The sequence below is a fragment of the Aquarana catesbeiana genome, linkage group LG01 (genome assembly GCF_042186555.1).
Source record: "Aquarana catesbeiana isolate 2022-GZ linkage group LG01, ASM4218655v1, whole genome shotgun sequence".
In the NCBI taxonomy this organism is placed as follows: domain Eukaryota; kingdom Metazoa; phylum Chordata; class Amphibia; order Anura; family Ranidae; genus Aquarana; species Aquarana catesbeiana.
This window is the reverse complement of record NC_133324.1, coordinates 683861640-683879058: the sequence shown is the minus strand read 5'-3', so window position 1 is coordinate 683879058 and position 17419 is coordinate 683861640. Positions and strand designations below refer to the sequence as shown.

At 39.3% G+C, this 17419-nt stretch overlaps 1 protein-coding gene across 4 annotated transcripts in view; it reads left to right on the top strand.

Annotated features, from left to right (window-relative positions):
- Positions 1-17419, top strand: part of PDE5A (phosphodiesterase 5A) — a 267395-nt gene that overhangs the window by 148277 nt on the left and 101699 nt on the right. For all 4 annotated transcript variants that reach the window (XM_073603315.1, XM_073603298.1, XM_073603307.1 and 1 more), the window contains exons 5-7: positions 5223-5312; positions 11546-11683; positions 14755-14822. In XM_073603315.1, the coding sequence (XP_073459416.1) occupies positions 5223-5312; positions 11546-11683; positions 14755-14822 (296 nt within the window). The remainder of the gene's footprint in view (positions 1-5222; positions 5313-11545; positions 11684-14754; positions 14823-17419) is intronic.

Here is a 17419-nt window from a genome sequence, read left to right as displayed (position 1 = left end):
TTTTTTTTTAACTAAAATAAGAGGTTTATACTTACCTGCAATGGTATTGCACAAAGCGGCTGCTCAGCTCCTCTTTGGGGGCCCCCACTGGCACCTCTGCTCCTCCTCTTCTAGCAAGCTGCTTGCTTTGGGGGCCACATATGGGCTCGCTCTCTAGCTGGGCTGTGTACATCAAATGAATGGACTGCATAATCGCACTGTACAGGAATGCGGGACGCATTCCTGTGTGTTCACGGTGTAAACTGTCCCAGACTGAAAAGGTATAGAAGTCTTTGGGTCTATCTAGCCTTTTTTAAAAGGACAAATCAGCAGTGACAGCCCACATATTTTTTCCACTGAGGTTTCCTTTAAGTAGTTGCTTTAGTGACATGTTCTTGTTATGACTTTTGAAAAACTCATCCTTGGCGTTGGTTTTCCATGAAACAGTTTGAGTCTTTCATTCCTTCAATTGCACCTGTGCAATTAGAAAATGTAAATGCAGCTTTTCTTGCTAGTGTTGCGTAATATACTTATCAAATTCAATGCATATTCACTTATCTAGTGCTGAGTTTTCAGCTGCTAAGATATGAATTTCAAGTATGTATTGCTTGTAAGTTATTAACTGAGGCCAAAACTCAAGCACAACCATTTATTTTCACAAATGACTTAAACTGTTTCCATCGTGTAGATGTTACATAACTACCAAATACCGTCTGCACATCTTGCTTTGTTATTAGCCTGCAGTATTTGTCAGTTTTTTGTGAGAGTGCTAGAAGAATTTCTCTGCATTGAGGAAGGCAAGGATGGGTAGGCATATTTGTGTTTTAGTGCTGCTATTGTGTGTTTTATAATTACTGAATATTTCAAAATGTAAATTACCCCAAAATGGAAGCAGAAGTGATATGCTCTGTCAAAGATAAACAATACACAAGACATACTAGAGCAGTCAAAGGGATTTTCTACTTTAATGTAGATTTAACTAACCCATTTTGACTTTTTTGTGGATAAAGTAGGGCTAAGGGCAAAATATTTTTTTTTTCCGTTTGGGATAGCGTAAGGAAGGGGTTATAACCCCTGTCAATGTTTAAACCATCTGTGTCCCCATCGGTTAGATTTCCCTTCACTTCCTGACCAATAGCAAAAACAGGAATCGAGAGGAAATTCCTGCAAAGTGAGGCAATCCCTGGTTGTCACCAGAACTAGTGTCCCCGTTGAAAGGTTTCCAATCTTTTCCTACTTTAGTGACAACCCAGAATTCCAGAATAAAACTATTCAACCTTAAATCTTCTCCCATCCCCCTTCTAACACCTACAGTTGTGCTGAAAAGTTTGCACACCCTGGCAGAAATTGTGACATTTTGGCATTGATATTAAAAATATGACTGATCATGCTAAAAAACTGGCTTGTGATCATATGAAGCCATTTATTATCACATAGTTGTTTGGCTCCTTTTTAAGTCATAATGATAACAGAAATCACCCAAATGGTCCTGATCAAAAGCCTTGGTACAGACACAAAAGGTGACACAAAAAGTGACACAAAAAGGTTAAAATGGCAACTAAAGGTTCATTTTCCACATCTGTATAAACAGTCAATGAGTTTGTTAGCTCTCACGTGGATGCACTGAGCTGGCTAGATACTGAGCCATGGAGATCAGGAGAGAACTGTCAAAAGATGTGCATAACAAGGTAATGGAACTTTATAAATATGGAAAAGGATATAAAAGTACAAAGCTTTGAATATGCCAGTCTGTACTGTTTAATCACTTATTAATAAGTGGAAAATTTAGGGATCTCTTGATACTAAGCCAAGATCAGGTAGACCAAGTAAGGTTGCAGCCACAACTGCCAGAAGAATTGTATAGGATACAAAGAGAAACCCACAGGTAAAAATACAGGATGCTCTGGAAAAAGACGGTGTGGTTGATTTTAAGGACCACGATACGACGATACTTGAACAAAAATGAGCTGCATGGTCGTGTTGCCAGAAAGAAGCCTTTACTGTGCCAATGCCACAAAAAACCCAGTTACAATATGCCTGACACCTTGACACGCCTCTCCAGGATTTTTTGTGGCATTGGTGCAGTAAAGGCTTCTTTCTGGCAACTCGATCATGCAGCTCATTTTTGTTAAAGTATTGTATTTTGCTTCTTAAAAACAACCAGTCCATCTTTTTCCAGAGCAGCCTGTAATTCTCCTGAGGTTACCTGTGGTAACCTCAGGACTTATTTTTATTCTCAGGCCACTTCGGGCTGGTCACCAGTGTTTGTAGACAACATTATTTTCGTCAACATTTTCATCAAAACTAAACGAAAATAAAATTTGAATTAAGTCAATTGACAAAAAAACTATACCAAAATCATTTCCATCATCAATTTCATCAGCGAATGAAAATGGAGAGAAAATGTGAGGGAGGGACGTTTATCCACCTCAACTTCCGCTTTCCTCGGAGCTCCTGTCTGTTAAAGCCCCAGCCCCCTGACAGGCTGTATTGACTGAGATGCAGACTCCCTCTTTCTGCCTGCTGCCTGGGAGTTCTGGAACAATGGCCTACAAAGCATGTAGTGAGTGTTTCTCCTCCCAGCAAGGTAGCAATGCTTAGCACTGTGTACAATAACAGCCTCCCAGCCCAGTTCCCTGCCCTGTGCACTCTCTCATTCCCATTTACTTACCCATCCCCGCTACATTTTATTAGATTTTTACTCCAGGAATACATAATGAGTTTGGCAATTCTAGAAAAATGCTTAAATAATGCTTTACAATTTAACTAAACCCATTCGATTTTAGTCGACTAAAATATACTAGAGATTCTAGTAGACTAAAATATGACTAAATGGAAAACCATTCAGATGACTAAAATACGACTAAAACTAAAATGGCATTTTAGTCAAAAGACTATAGGCCTATAATAGTCGACACTACCACTTCTCCCTCTGAGGCCGCTGCTAGCTCAGTGGGAAGCCGATCGTGTAACCAGAGTGACCTGAAAATTGGTAAATATATGCATCTTCCTTCTACGGGACAGTTATGCCGCGTACACACGATCGGGATTTTGGTCGGAAAAAGATATGACGACTTTTCCGAAGGGATTCCGCTCAAGCTTGGCTTGTATACACATGGTCACACAAAAGTTTGCGGAACTTTCGACCGTCAAGAACGCGGTGACGTACAACACTACAACGAGCTGAGAAAATTAAGTTCAATGCTTCCGAGCATGTGTGGAATTGTTTCCGAGCATGCGTAGGAATTTTGCGCGCCGGAATTGCTACGGACGATCGCATTTTCGGATAGGAACTTTTGATGAAGCATACACACGGTTGCATTTTCTGACCAAAAGCTCGCATCGGTCTTTTGCTGGCCGAATTTCCAAACGTGTGTACGCAGCATTAGAGTAGGTGTTAGAAGGGAGCGGTTTTAAATTTTTATCACTGAATTCTACTTTAACTCTCTGTGATAACAGTAAACATGAGAAATAAATGAGAGCACAGACAACAGTAAAGTTCTGACGTGTTCTGATTCCAAGTTTTCCTGCAGTTATAGAAAAAATCCTGAAGAATGTATCTTTTCATACTGTTTCCAAACTGAATCCCTGCAGTCTTTTCATATTTCCTGCATGTGTGTGGCCAGACAGCACAAACAGGGAGCAGCATCTGCCTTCTTTCCCGATGGTTTAGCAGCTGAAACACAACACTGATCATATAGTTACATCTTGAGTAGTTAGTCAGTAAGGCTGCACCAACAAATAAATCCCACGTGTTTTTTTTATATCACCTTACAGGCTGAATTTCTGTTTTACTTATACAATACCGTATGCACATTGTTTGACAATAATATATATAAGCTGGAACACCTTTTTTAACTGCTTTACAGTACCCCCTTGGTTTAGGCTACTTTCACACTGGGGCCGTGTTAGAGGTGAAGCGCCGCTCGTTTTAACAGCGCTTTACCATCACTTTAGCAGCACTTTTCGGCCGCTAACGGGGCACTTTTAACCCCCTCTAGCAGTGGAAGAAAGGGTTAAAACCACCCATGTTGCGGTGCTTCCAAATCGCTTTTCAGGAGCTTCGGAAGCCCTGCCCATGCATTCCAATGGGCAGGGGCTGTTTAGGAGAGCTCCCAAACCACCCCAAAGATGGTGCTTGCAGGACTTTTTTTCCCATCCCACAAAAGCACCGCCCCAGTGTGAAAGCACTCGGGCTTTCACACTGGGGTGGCATAGGAGGCTGTTTTCAGGTGCTTTACAGTCGCTATTTTTAGAGATAAAATGCCTGAAAAACGCCTTCAGTGTGAAAGTGGCCTTATGGTCATGGTTATGGGGCGCAGGCCGCATTAGCTGCGTACACCGCTCCTGCACTGCCCCAAAGATGCTGCTTGCAGGACTTTTTTTTTGGTCCTGCAAGTGCACCGCCCCAGTGTGAAAGCACTCTGGCTTTCACATTGGGGTGGCTTGAGAGGCGCTTTTCAGGTGCTATTTTTAGCGCTAAAACGCCTGAAAAGCTCCTCAGTGTGAAAGTAGCCTTTATGTTTAATTTAAAAAAAAAATGTAATTGTTTGTGATATAATGCCTGTCTATTCTTAATATTCTTTCAAACAGATTTGAATTGTAAAACTCTCTTTACAGTTGTTTTTTCTTTATTTTAAAGGAGTTTTCCATTTTTGACTGAAAAAGTACACTTTTTTGCTTAACAGGAGACAGGCCTTAACCTTAGCCAAATGCTCCAAAATTATATTTCGTTTGTTGCAATGCCACACCATCTGGCGAAATAATATATAATATGGTAGGATAAGGTGTTCAAGAGGGGAGACCACAGTATATTACTGTACAGAAGGGACCTGAAGAAGGAATATCTTGCCATTTGCATACATCTCCATAAGTCGGGTTACACGTTATTGTGGGATGTAGGGGTGTATCAGAGTTCTGACTTTGGAGCAGAAAGTCACTTTATAACAGTACATATAACAGCCTTGGTTGGCAGCCTGCTTGTAACATTTTAGCTTTTTCAGCTAAGACATTTGGTTAGGATTAAAAGCATTAACTTTTAACAGCAAGAAGACAATCATGCAATCTCAGGTAAACCAACAAGAAATCAATCTAAAACCAAAAATGGTGATATTTACATAAGCACCCATTTCCCTGTGTTGTCTTACCTGTGCAGAAACAAATAAATACAATAATACATCAATCATTTTTCTGACGCTCTTATATTTCCTGTGGTATTTAGATTTTAACTTTTATTATTTCAGGACTTTTCTGCTTACCTGGCATTCTGTGGCATTGTACTGCACAACGCACAGCTGTATGAGACCTCACTGCTAGAGAACAGGCGAAATCAGGTATGTTTGCTGCATTTAGTTATTTCCTAAAATATCTTATCAAAAAGAAGCTCATGTTATATAAAATATGGGTCTGTAGCTTAGCATTTTTTTTTATGTGAATGAATAGTTCAAGTGGACCTTTTTGTTACTTTACATTTGCATTAATACATTCCTGAGTACAGGCCTGTATATATCCGTTCATTACCAGGCAATTTTTTGTTTTTAGTGCAGTGTAAGTTTAACTGACAATTGTTTAGCCATGCAACCATGTACCCAAAAGAATTTCTCTTATCAAACATAAATAAAAAAGCCACAACAGTACGAACACCCCTGATAATGACCCTCTTTTGAAAAGTAGACACCCTAAGGCGAACCTTGGCACCCCAGATGTTTTGGAACTACATTTACCATGATGCTCAGCTACACTGCAGAGTGCATGAGCATCATGGCAAATGTAGTTCCAAAACATCTGGGGTGCCAAGGTTCGCCATCACTGCTCTATGGTGATCTAATTTTTCGTTAAAATCTTTTGAACATGAAGAAATATGCTGGTATTAAAGTGGTTAAAACATGGAGTTGGTAATGGTGCACTAGATGCATTGAATGTACATGAGGAGGAAATAAAGGGATTCATTTGCAGGTCACATACTGTGGGAGGATGGAAATGAGGAGGTTAATGTGCAGATGTGCAGGATAAGGGATGTGAATGGGTTAACATATGGTCACATACCAAGGCAGGATGAGGTTGGGATGTGCAGGAGAGAAAGGTGGTGTAAGGGTTACGAACAATCCCACAATCTGGTAAAAGTCTCTACAGTATTCTGCTGCCTGTGATCTCCTAGTAATGAAATATAGATTTATTAATCATTGCTCCTCCCTAGGTCCCTTTCACACAGGCTTTCCGATCAGGTCCGCTTGTCAGTTTTTCAGGCGGACCCGATTGGACCTTCCGTTCACTCCTATGGAGTGGCCGATGTCAGCGGTGACATGTCCGCTGAGACCCGTTGCTATCCGATCCGATCCTGCCCATGAAATCCAGACGGATGGTGACCCTATTTTTCATCCATCTAGCGGATCAGATGAAAACGGACAGGCAGTCCGTTTTTATCTGATCTCTCCATAGAGGAGAGCAGGGATCTAACAGATCCATCTCAGCACAGTGAGCGGAGACGGACCTTTCATCCACCTGCTTAGCAGGGATCAGCGTTATAGAGCCACCTGGCTCTGTAGAGTCTCTCTATAATCTGAGCCATCCACTGACAGCTCAACTCCCAGCACTTAGCAGATGCACATAGTCCAGACATGTGGCTACACCTAGATTGAGAGGATGAATATGGGAGAACAATGTGCTAGGTCTGCTGCAGGCATGAGGAAGCAACATCTGTGAACACAGGTATGTAGGATCAGTAAAGATAAAGAGAAATGTATGTTGTCATCTTTGTGCCACTTTAGGAAGTAGATGCAGATCCTGAATAATATTCATTGGCACACCCTTCTGTCCTTCTAGAGAGATGGGCAAGCAAAGTCATTGGGAGTACTGTGATCTATAACACAACATTTAGCATGCATGCATTTAACATGACAGTACATCTAACCCTGGGTTTTTTTTAGTTTGAAGAGGACAAAATGGGAGTTACAGCAAATAAGTTTGCATGTCTTCAAATAACACATTTGTAATTAATAATGATATAAAGAAAAATGACAAGGTATTAAAGAAGCCTCCATACCTTGCCCAGTCAGGAAAGATTGACAAAATGTTATGTGCTCTTTAATAATTTGCATGTATCTGATTTTGGGTATGATTATGTAGTGCAACTTGGATGTAGTTTGCATATTCTATGAGGCGAAAATCACACTTGAATCACACCAGAGTAGTACAGGAACATTTTCCAAAATGGTGCCATGCTGAGTTACATTGATGTGAACAGATACCATGTGATTTCCATTGTTATATGATTCCGAGAAATGGCACTAGTGTGTACAGAGCCTAAAGCATTTATCAAATATTGCCGTTTGCTTGTGCTCTGGTCTATTAGCATTCATTTTCAGGGATGGTTTTATAAAGTTTGTAGAGCTACTCTCCCAGTATGCATCTGGATAGCTAAGGCAACTTATGACTAGGAAGTGACGAGGATCCAATTCTTTTATACTTATCTAGTACAATTTATGGTTTTTTTTTGTTTTTTTTGCACAATCTGTTACATTTTGGCTATGGTACTTTTTTATGGTTTGCCCATGCATGCATGCAATTAGAAGGTGTATGTATGGAAGCATCATCATAGGTCAGGAGTAGAAAATAAAGGGCCATGAGCCGTTCTGTCAGGCAGCATGACATTCATTTGGGTTGAGCACAGACTCATAGGCTAATATTTACTGAAGGAATTGAAAATGTTCACACAATAAATTGTGAATATTCACTTCACCTTAAAATAAAATCCATGTTTACTAGTTTCATCTGTACCAAATTATTAGAATTTACCAAAAAGGAAAGGAAAGTTAAGTATGTAAACATGTTAATGGGGTATATTTAAGCATCAGAGCAAAACCACATTTTGAATCAACATCCTGCTTGTCGAGAAAACTGAAGCTCTTTTACATAATGCAATATTATAATTCAACAAGTATAGTGAGTTGTGTGCATACTTTAAATAAAATAACTAGTACAAGTTATAAACTGGAAGGATCTTTCCGCTATGCTGATCTTTTCCTACATTAAAGTCATGTCAGCTGAAATGTATTTATTCTGATAATATTGTGTTGAGAAAATATTTGTGTCTACGGCTTATATAGCAGAATTTTATGAAGAATAACCAAGCGTTTAAAAGGCTGGCCAACACATTGGGGGAGATTTACTAAAACTGATGCACTCATAATCTGGTGCAGCTGTGCACGGTAGCCAATCAGCTTCTAACTTCAGCTTGTTCAATTAAGCTTTGACAATAAAACCTGGAAACTGATTGGTTTCTATGCAGATCTGCTTAAGATTTTGCACTCTCTAGCTTTAGTAAATCTCCCCCATTGTCTTCACCTCATCTTGCTCACCCACAGCTTATACTGAATTAAATTAGGTGCTGATGAGGTTAGTAGACTGAAATTCATGGGATCGGCGATTACTAATTCTTTTCTAAATGTTACTGATCACACCAATTTTCCAAACAATTCAAAATTAGACATTGGGGTTGATTTACTAAAGGCAAATCCACTTTGCACTACAAGTGCACTTGGAAATGCACTCGCTGTAGATCTGAGGGGAAGATCTGAAATGAGGGGAAGCTCTGCTAATTTCTAGCATCTAATCATATACAAACAAAAATGCTGTTGATTATTTTCCTTGCATGCCCCCCTCAGATCTACAGCAACTGCAATTCCAAGTGCACTTGTAGTGCAAAGTGGATTTGCCTTTAGTAAATAATCCCCATTGCCTCAGAGTGTTGGAAACCAATGTACCTGAATGGTTTGAAACCAGAAATCTTTGATTACATGGTATATTACATAGTGAACATTGGTTTAATGGATTTCTTTATAATCAACATACAATCAAGTGCAGCATGGCATGGAGCATTGTTACTATGGGACTGTTCACTATATCACTCATTAATACAGTAAAACATCCTAGTCTACAGTAGTTGTATAGTGTATTCTTAGTTGTATTATGTTCTATATCTTTTTTTTCAAGTAAATAATAAATATTCCAAATGAATATTTGAAGTTCACCACTTTCAGTCAGTAGTTGTAGAGAGCATTCAGTAAAAGCACTAGCCTTATGGAGGTTCAGATTACAACTGCAACTGAAATAGACGTGACTAGTAGGGACATCAAAATACATAAACAGCAGAATGTCTTACAGAGAAGAAACACATTCCTCTGCCTTTCTTTTTCTAAGGATATGTAAAAAAAACGTACAACAGATAGATAAAGGGAGGTTAATTTATTAAAACTGGAGCATGCAGAATCCTGTGCAGCTGTGCATGGTAGCCAATCAACTTCTAACTCTACAGCTTGTTCAGTTAAAGTGATTGTAAGGGTATTTTTTTTTTTTAATAACGAACATATCATACCTTCACTGTGCAGCTCGTTTTGTACAGAGTGGCCCCAAACCTGCTCTTCTGGGGTCCCTCAGCGGCTCTCACGGCTCCTCCCCGCATCAGATAATTGGAGAAGCACTCTCCTGGGGGATTATCTTGCAGGCGCGCTCCAGAGTCCAGCATTCTGTGTCCATAGAGGCCGAATGCAGGACTTGGCCCTGCCCCCTGGTGCCTGCGTCATTGGATTTGATTGACAGCAGTGGGAGCCAATGGCTGCGCTGCTATCAATCTATCCAATCAAGAGGTGGGAGCCCGTGGAGAGAGAGACAGCGCGTCCCCGCCAACTGAATGAAGGGGTTCAGGTGGGTAAAACGGTGGGGCTGGGGGGCCGGTGACTGCCAGGTGTTTTTTCACCTTAATGCATAGGATGCATTAAGGTGAAAAAACACGAACCTTTACAACCTCTTTAATCTTGGACAATAAAACCTGGAAGCTGATTGGTTTCTATGCAGAGCTGCACCAGATTTTGCACTCGTCGGTTATAGTAAATCAACCCCGGGATGCATTCAAATGTGTAGGCAGTGCTGGGCTTTCCTAATAGAAAGCCCAGCTTGCACTATAAACTGATTGTAAAAAAAAAAAACAGCCTGTATTATATCTGTTTGTTTTATTTTTTTAATAAATATGTTATTATATATACAAGATAAAACTTTACATTAAAACATTAAAATCACACTATAAACTGTAAACTCTCAAAAAAAATTGTACACAGTTGTTGTACTTTCCATTTATGCACATATAAAGATAATCAACTTAAAAAAAAAAATCTCACTTTAGGTCACAGACTGTCTTCCAGAACCTAATATGGTTGTTTGGTGATATCTGGATTTTCATTTGACCAAACACTGTACAGATTTGCTCAGTGGGTGGCCCTGTCAGCTGTCTCCCACCTGTTATCCCTCGAAAAATCAAAAAAGCTGGGATAAAAATTGTTAACTGCAAACTGGCTGCATCCAATCAGATGCCGCCACAGTTTGAGTATTTTAACAGCTAGCAGAGTTTTTTTTTCTCAGCCTGAAGTGTATGGCCAGCTCAAGTCCACAAGTTCACACAAGAGTCAACCTCCACCCCTGCTGCACTGTCTTTAATGAATAAATATAGTGAGAGCTTATGATAAATAATCCACTAGGTGTGTGCAGCGCCATCTGCCCTAAGCAGTTTGGTGGAATTGAACATTTTGGTTGCATTGTTTTGTAACCGAGAAACTAAAGATGACAGCATAGAGTTCATGCCAGCAACCTCACAAAACTGTAATATCCGATATAGGCAGAGTTGGTCTTTAAGGACCATATAGCACAAAGCTACCTTTCAGTCAGTCATTTTATTGAGCATATACAGCATTGGATTAAAATATACTAAAATATTTTTCTTGTAGCTATTCTGCAGGAGAAATAAAATTTATTCCACATTGCCAGTTGGCAGAAGACAGTTTAGGTTTTTCTGGCATACTGATTTACTAAATGAGCACTTGTGAAGTGTTGCTCCCTTGCTGATTTTGCAGTCAATATATTGATATAACAAAACAAAAAAACAACAGCAAAACAACAGCTTTCAGTTTCACAATCTGATGTTGGAAGAGCAGACTGAACTTTTGTTTTATTAGGGGAAATTCTTTTTTAGCACTTGATCTTTTCCTTTTGTATATTGTATAATAATAATAATGTAATTGCAAAAGAGATACAGTACATGCAGTCCTTTTTTCTTTCACGGTATTGGATTCTATTTACAAAACATAATAAAGTCTTGGGTCAAAGTTTGATGTTAGTTGTTTTGGCATGGGCCCATTAAAAGCGATTTTCTTGAATGCCACATTTGTGAGATCAGTCATCGCAAATAATTTGTTTTGCTGACCCTGACTAAGTCTGGTACTGTATATCAACATTTACTTGACTATTAATATTACTGATTGTTTGTAGCTTATTTTGAGATTAAGTGCTCCAGAAAAGTGTTCTTTTTTAGGACTTAGAATCTTTCTTCACTGCCTTATTTGATGTCTATATTTTATCCTTCAGCTGGATTTGTAACATTTCCAGTACAGAGAACTTAGCCAACTTGGTTTTGAAAATCAATTTAATCTATTATTTTGGGGCTAAGTTTGATGAGTGAATTGCATGCTTTACATTAAATGTATAATTAATTATTGTTGGAATTATACTTCATCCATAGGTGCTCCTTGATCTTGCCACCTTAATCTTTGAGGAGCAGCAATCACTGGAAGTTATTTTAAAGAAGATAGCAGCCACAATTTTGTCGTTCATGCAAGCTCAGAGATGTACAATCTTCATTGTGGATGAAGACTGCCCTGTGAGTAAACCATATAAGTTCAATAAAAAAAATCTGGAAAATATCATATTATAATTCACAAGGAGGTAGCAGTAGCCTAACCGCTCTTGTGTGTTATAGATTCTGGAGTTCAAGCTGCTTAAAGTGTAACTGAACAGAAAAAGTGAAAATCTACTATGCTATAAGGAACATCTAGACATGTAATGGAGCCTAAGCAGAACCCTGAAAAATGTACCTTTTGCCTTGAAATCCACCTGTAAAATAGCAGAGCTCTTTGTGGTATATGAGGGTGCCTGGGCACTTAGCTGTATTTCTACAGACTCATAGCTGTACATCTATAGTGTAAAGCACTGCTACCTCTGAATCGCTAGTCGTATAAGATTTGGAGTGAGATCTGGTGATGTTATGGCTGTTCCACTCACCGTTCTTACTGGAGGCTCTGCTGTGAAGAAGCAAAGCCCTGCCTGTACCAAGATAGTCCTCCACATTGGAAAAAGTCAGTAATGGTGAAAAAATTAAGCTGCAGTGAGACCACAAGTAATATTGGTGACTAGTCCTTAGGCAGCCTTAAGCCCACCATAGATGATTCAAATTTCGGCCGGTTCAGCAGGGACCAGCCGAGATTCCAACCATCTATGGGCAGGCTGATTGTACCCAAGTTGATCCATCAGTCAACTTGGGTACAACCAGCATGTCAGATTTTTTAGGATGTAATTATTGCCAGCAGCTTTAGCCGCTAGCAATAATCATTGTGTTCTCCCAGCAGGGTCAACTCCCCACGCACCCTCACCTCCCCGCCAACACAATACATCCGCAGGAACACTGACTGTGTTGATGGAGGAATCAAGCTATTTTCTTTCCTGCAAACCATGGTTGCAGGAAAAAAAAATAGCATTGTCTATGACCTGCTCTAGTGAGTTGGAGCTTACAAAGAGCTTATTTTTCTTGCTCCTGTGGAAATTGAAAGGTGGTGAAGGCAGTAAAAAAAAAGGTAGTAAAAGCAGCTAGCGGGCAGCAGTAGGTAAACCCCTAAACCTAAACCTTATGCCCTGTACACATGACCGGTTTTGCCTTCGGAATAAACTCTGAAGGTTTTTACGACGGAGTTCCGATGGAATTCCGATCAAGCTGTCTTGTATATACACGGTCACACCAAATTCCGAACGAGGTGACGTACAACACGTACGACGGGACTAGAAAATGGAAGTTCAATAGCCAGTAGCCAATAGCTTCTGTCTCATACTTGCTTCAGAGCATGCGTTGTTTTTGGTGCGTTGGAACAGCATACTGACGAGCGTTTTTTTCCGATAGTAATTTGTTCTGTCGGAAAAATATAGAACATGATCTCTATCTAAGTCTGTCTGAATTTTCTGCTGGAAATTCCGCTTGTGTGTACGCAGCATTACACTGAACCAACCAAGAACCTTTCCCCGAATACAGTTGCTACAGGACTCCAACATATGCTCCACGAGGGGGTATTTTTGACAATATTTCACTGGGATTTAGTTGCACTGTGTAGTTGAAGAGGTGAACAGCAGTTGAATTCTCATGGGTGAAGTGAATTTATTTCTTAGTAACTGTGTAGTTACATTTCTTTTCTGGAGATGTATAGATTAACAGTGATCTGGATGAAACCAGCAGAGGTACTAATTCTTTATCGTAGATCTATTTAACAAACAAGATCATATGGATTTGTACATGACTGTAATTAAAAATGTAAACCAACACTGTGTATAAGGGGCCCCCCGAGTGCCTTGGGCCCCCCAATGCCTAAATTTGGCTCTGACTTGGGTCATATAATGTATCCTTGTTTTTTAGCATTATTTTCTACATCAGCCATTGCTATCTTGAGACTGTCCTTTACCCTAATGCAGCTCTCTACTGCTAAAATATTACATTGAAATGACATCACTCAAGAATTTATTCCTTTATCAGCATCTCTTCTTATGCTAATTTCCCTTGTGGATTACAGTGGTTCAAAAAACAGAAAAACATTATGACACAAAAAAAAAATAAGTGTCCAGTCACCATGCTTTCATTGATTGATTATTATAAATTGTCATGGACATTGAAATGGACAACGGGAAGTCCAGTCCTCCTCGAACAGTCTGGCTTCAATTTTGAAGTATATTTGCGTACTATATGGCATGCTTGAAACCAGTGTTAATTTCGTCGACTAAAATGACTAAAACATTTTAGTCGACTAAATGAATACTATTTTAGTCACTAAAATATGACTAAAACTAAAACAATTGAGATGACTAAAATACGACTAAACCTAAATTGGGACTAAAACTAAAATGCCATTTGAGTCAAAAGATTAAGACTAAAACTAAACTGAAATTTGACTTAAAAATTAACACTGGTCTGTAGTGCATGTTCATACCTCAATACAATAAATAATAACATATTACACAATAACAGTTTTTCACTCCAGCTGTGTATAATGAGTTTGGAAATTGTAGCGAAATGTTAACTAACGCATTACAATTTAATTACATCAATTAGATTACATCAATTAGATTAGATTTTAGAGTAATAAAATGAGTTTTAGTCGACTAAAATGTACTGGAGATTTTAGTTGACTAAAATGTAGGACATTTTATTCGACTAAAATTTACTGGAGATTTAGTCGACTAAATACGACTAAAACTAAACCAATTGCAGAAGACTTAAAGGGGACTAAAACTAAAATGCCATTTTAGTCCTAAGACTAAGACTAAAACGAACTTGAAATTCGCTGCCAAAATGAACACTGCTTGAAATAGGTGCTTCTTAGTATGGCATTATTTCAGTCATTTTTATGTGGAATGTATTCCTGGTTCAGATTATTCATCTGACACTTGTCCTGCAAGAGAAACTCCTTATTTTTATGATCCATCTAGAAATGATGTGATTTGAGATATGATATAGTGAGGTCTGAGTATTCTAAAATACAAATAGAAGACACATTGGAAAAACACACCCAATGTATACATAGAAAACATATACAAGGACTAAAATATATCTTTTTCTGGCTTGGCCACATATGTTTTTTGGGTCACCTTGGGAGTACACATACCTGCTATAATTATGAATGTCTATTTTTGCAGGATACTTTTTCCAGTGTATTTCACATGGAGTCTGATGAATTAAAAGAAGCTGCAGATTCTATAAAAAGGTACAAGCGAATAATCAAAGATGTATTTTATCTTTATTCCAGCTAATAATTTCTGGGAAGATTGCTACAGGGTGCTGTTCAATATTTTTGATTAAAAGTATGTGTAATGATTCTAGGTTAACACTATGATAACATGTTTGTACTGTCAAAATATGTTTTTTTAATAGAAATATAGACATTTCTCAGTCTTAACGTAAATATGAAGTCATCTAAAACCTGCTAAACTGCTAGATCCATGCCATAGTAGGCACCTGCATTGGGCTGTATATTTGTTTAGATTTTCTATTGAGCCCACAGGAGCTCATGACATGACAATCTGGTATAAGTATAACAACCAGCATCCTTTACCACCTCCTGTACCTTACTACTGGCCAGTAAGGCCACCTATTACAGTGATGGGCCACTAGTGAAGAACAGGAGGAGGAAATTAAAGAGCAGGGACAAAATCTCAACCAGAGGAGCTAGTCAAAATTTTGCCCCCCAGGGTTTACGCCTCCCCAAAGGACTGTGGAGGAAAACTAAACTAATATTGGCACCCGGAGGTGCCAACTATGACATAGTACTGCTGCTTTAGAAACTCTTAAATATTTCAGGTATGTTTAAATTATTTTCTTCTTGCATATGTCTTTCAGTTTCATGAATAATGTTTATTGTGCACTAGCAAAGTTCACCTTCTACAAACTCCCTGACTTTTTATCAGCCAGAATCAGCTTTAGTAAAGGCTGAAGTTTTTTTTATTTTTTTATGCAGTATATGCATGAAGGTAAAAAAACATCTGTGTGCTGCTCCCCCCCCCCCACAGCCCCCCCAACACTCACCTGAGCCCCCTCTCAATCCAGTGATGTGCATGAGAGCCTCGGCTGTCCCAGGTCTCCCTCTCCTCATTGGCAGTTGGCCACTGGCTCCCACTGCTGTAAGTCACAGAGACAGAGTGGAGGGCGGGGCCAAGCCACAGCTCTATATGTCTTATGAACGCATAGAGCAGGACACGGGAGCGAGCATGCACCAGTGCCCCCATAGCAAGCAGCTTGCTGTTGGGGGCACTGGTCAAGGGGGAGGAGCCAGGAGATCCAGCTGGGGAAGTGAGAAGAGGAGGATCGGGGCTGCTCTGTGCAAAAGCACTGCACAGAGCAGGTAAGTATAACATGCTTGTTATAACATTATATATACCACTTTAAGTGCTTTACAAATATTGCTTCTATCTTAGGATTTGAGAAATTCTGTTGAGAATAATACCTTAGAGGCATTTTATAACATGATGCAAATACCAATGGTATGGAATTGGTCACGGTAACCAAAGGTGACTAATTACTAATCAGATTTAATTAGCCTTAATTAATAAACCTCAGAATGTTGATTGGCTGGATTACAAATTACAACATTTGGCTGGATTACAACATTTAAAGTATGTTATTTTTTTGTTGAGAAATCCTAGTAAACTTTGGAAACGTAATCTAATGAATGCACCAAGTAGTATATACACATAATGAAAGTGTTTCTAAAGCCTAACTTTGTTTGTGTCCCCATTGAAAATCATCCCATATTTCAGTTCCAGTAAATGTTGGATTTCCCTTCAATTCCATTTCTTCCATCTCTATTTAAAACAAAAAAAAAACAAAAAAAAACAACTTTAGATACGCTTTAACAGCCTTGCTGAAATAAATGAACAGTAATTTAAAAGCTGATGTCTTAAAAATAACAAACATGTTATACTTACCTGCTCTGTGCAGTGGTTTTGCACAGAGCATTCCCGATCCTCCTCTTCTAGGTTTCTTTGCTGGCGCTTCTGGCCCCTCCTCTTCTCTGAGTGCCCCCATAGCAAGTTGCTTGCTATAGGGGCACTCATGTGTGCTCACTCCCGAGTCCTCCTCTGTGTTTCTATAAGACACAGAGAACTGGGCTTGGTCCCAACCCCCGCTCCCTCCTCATTGGCTGTGAGCTGTGATTGACTCTCAGCCAATCATGAGGCAGAGACCTGAGAGAGCAGCCACTCCCATGCACATCGCTGGTTCGCTATTGAGCACTGGCAAGTATTATGGGTCTGCGGGAGGAAGATGCATAGTGACGTTTTTTTACCTTTATGCACAGAATGCACAAAGGAAAAAAATATTCAGCCTTTAGAACCACTTTAAACTCATATATCCAGAAACCTAGGCATTTGCTTGATTGCTCTCTGTTGTAGGGAAGCAATCTCACCCTTGTATGTGACAGTGCTTGGGGACCCTTCTTTTAGCTTCACAGGAACCAAACAGGGGTTTGATAGACAGAGAACATGTGACCTAAACCCTAATTTTTTGATTATGTGACTGGCACTGTAGGGATTTTGGAACAGCATGTCTTCCAGGAAGGGCAGCTATTTTAGTTCTTTAATTACTCACTATCTATCCCAGCAATACTGATAACATAGCTTGTAAGTTAAAGTGTATTTCCACTTTTGTAGCCAAACACCTACCTTATATTTGTTACATGTTCACGTTAACCTAGCATAACTTTCAACTTTTTAAAAAATTTCAGTTGACCCTTCTTAACAGCTTAACCACTTCAGCCTCGCAAGGATTTGCCCCTTTCCCGACCAGGCCATTTTTTGTGCTACGGCA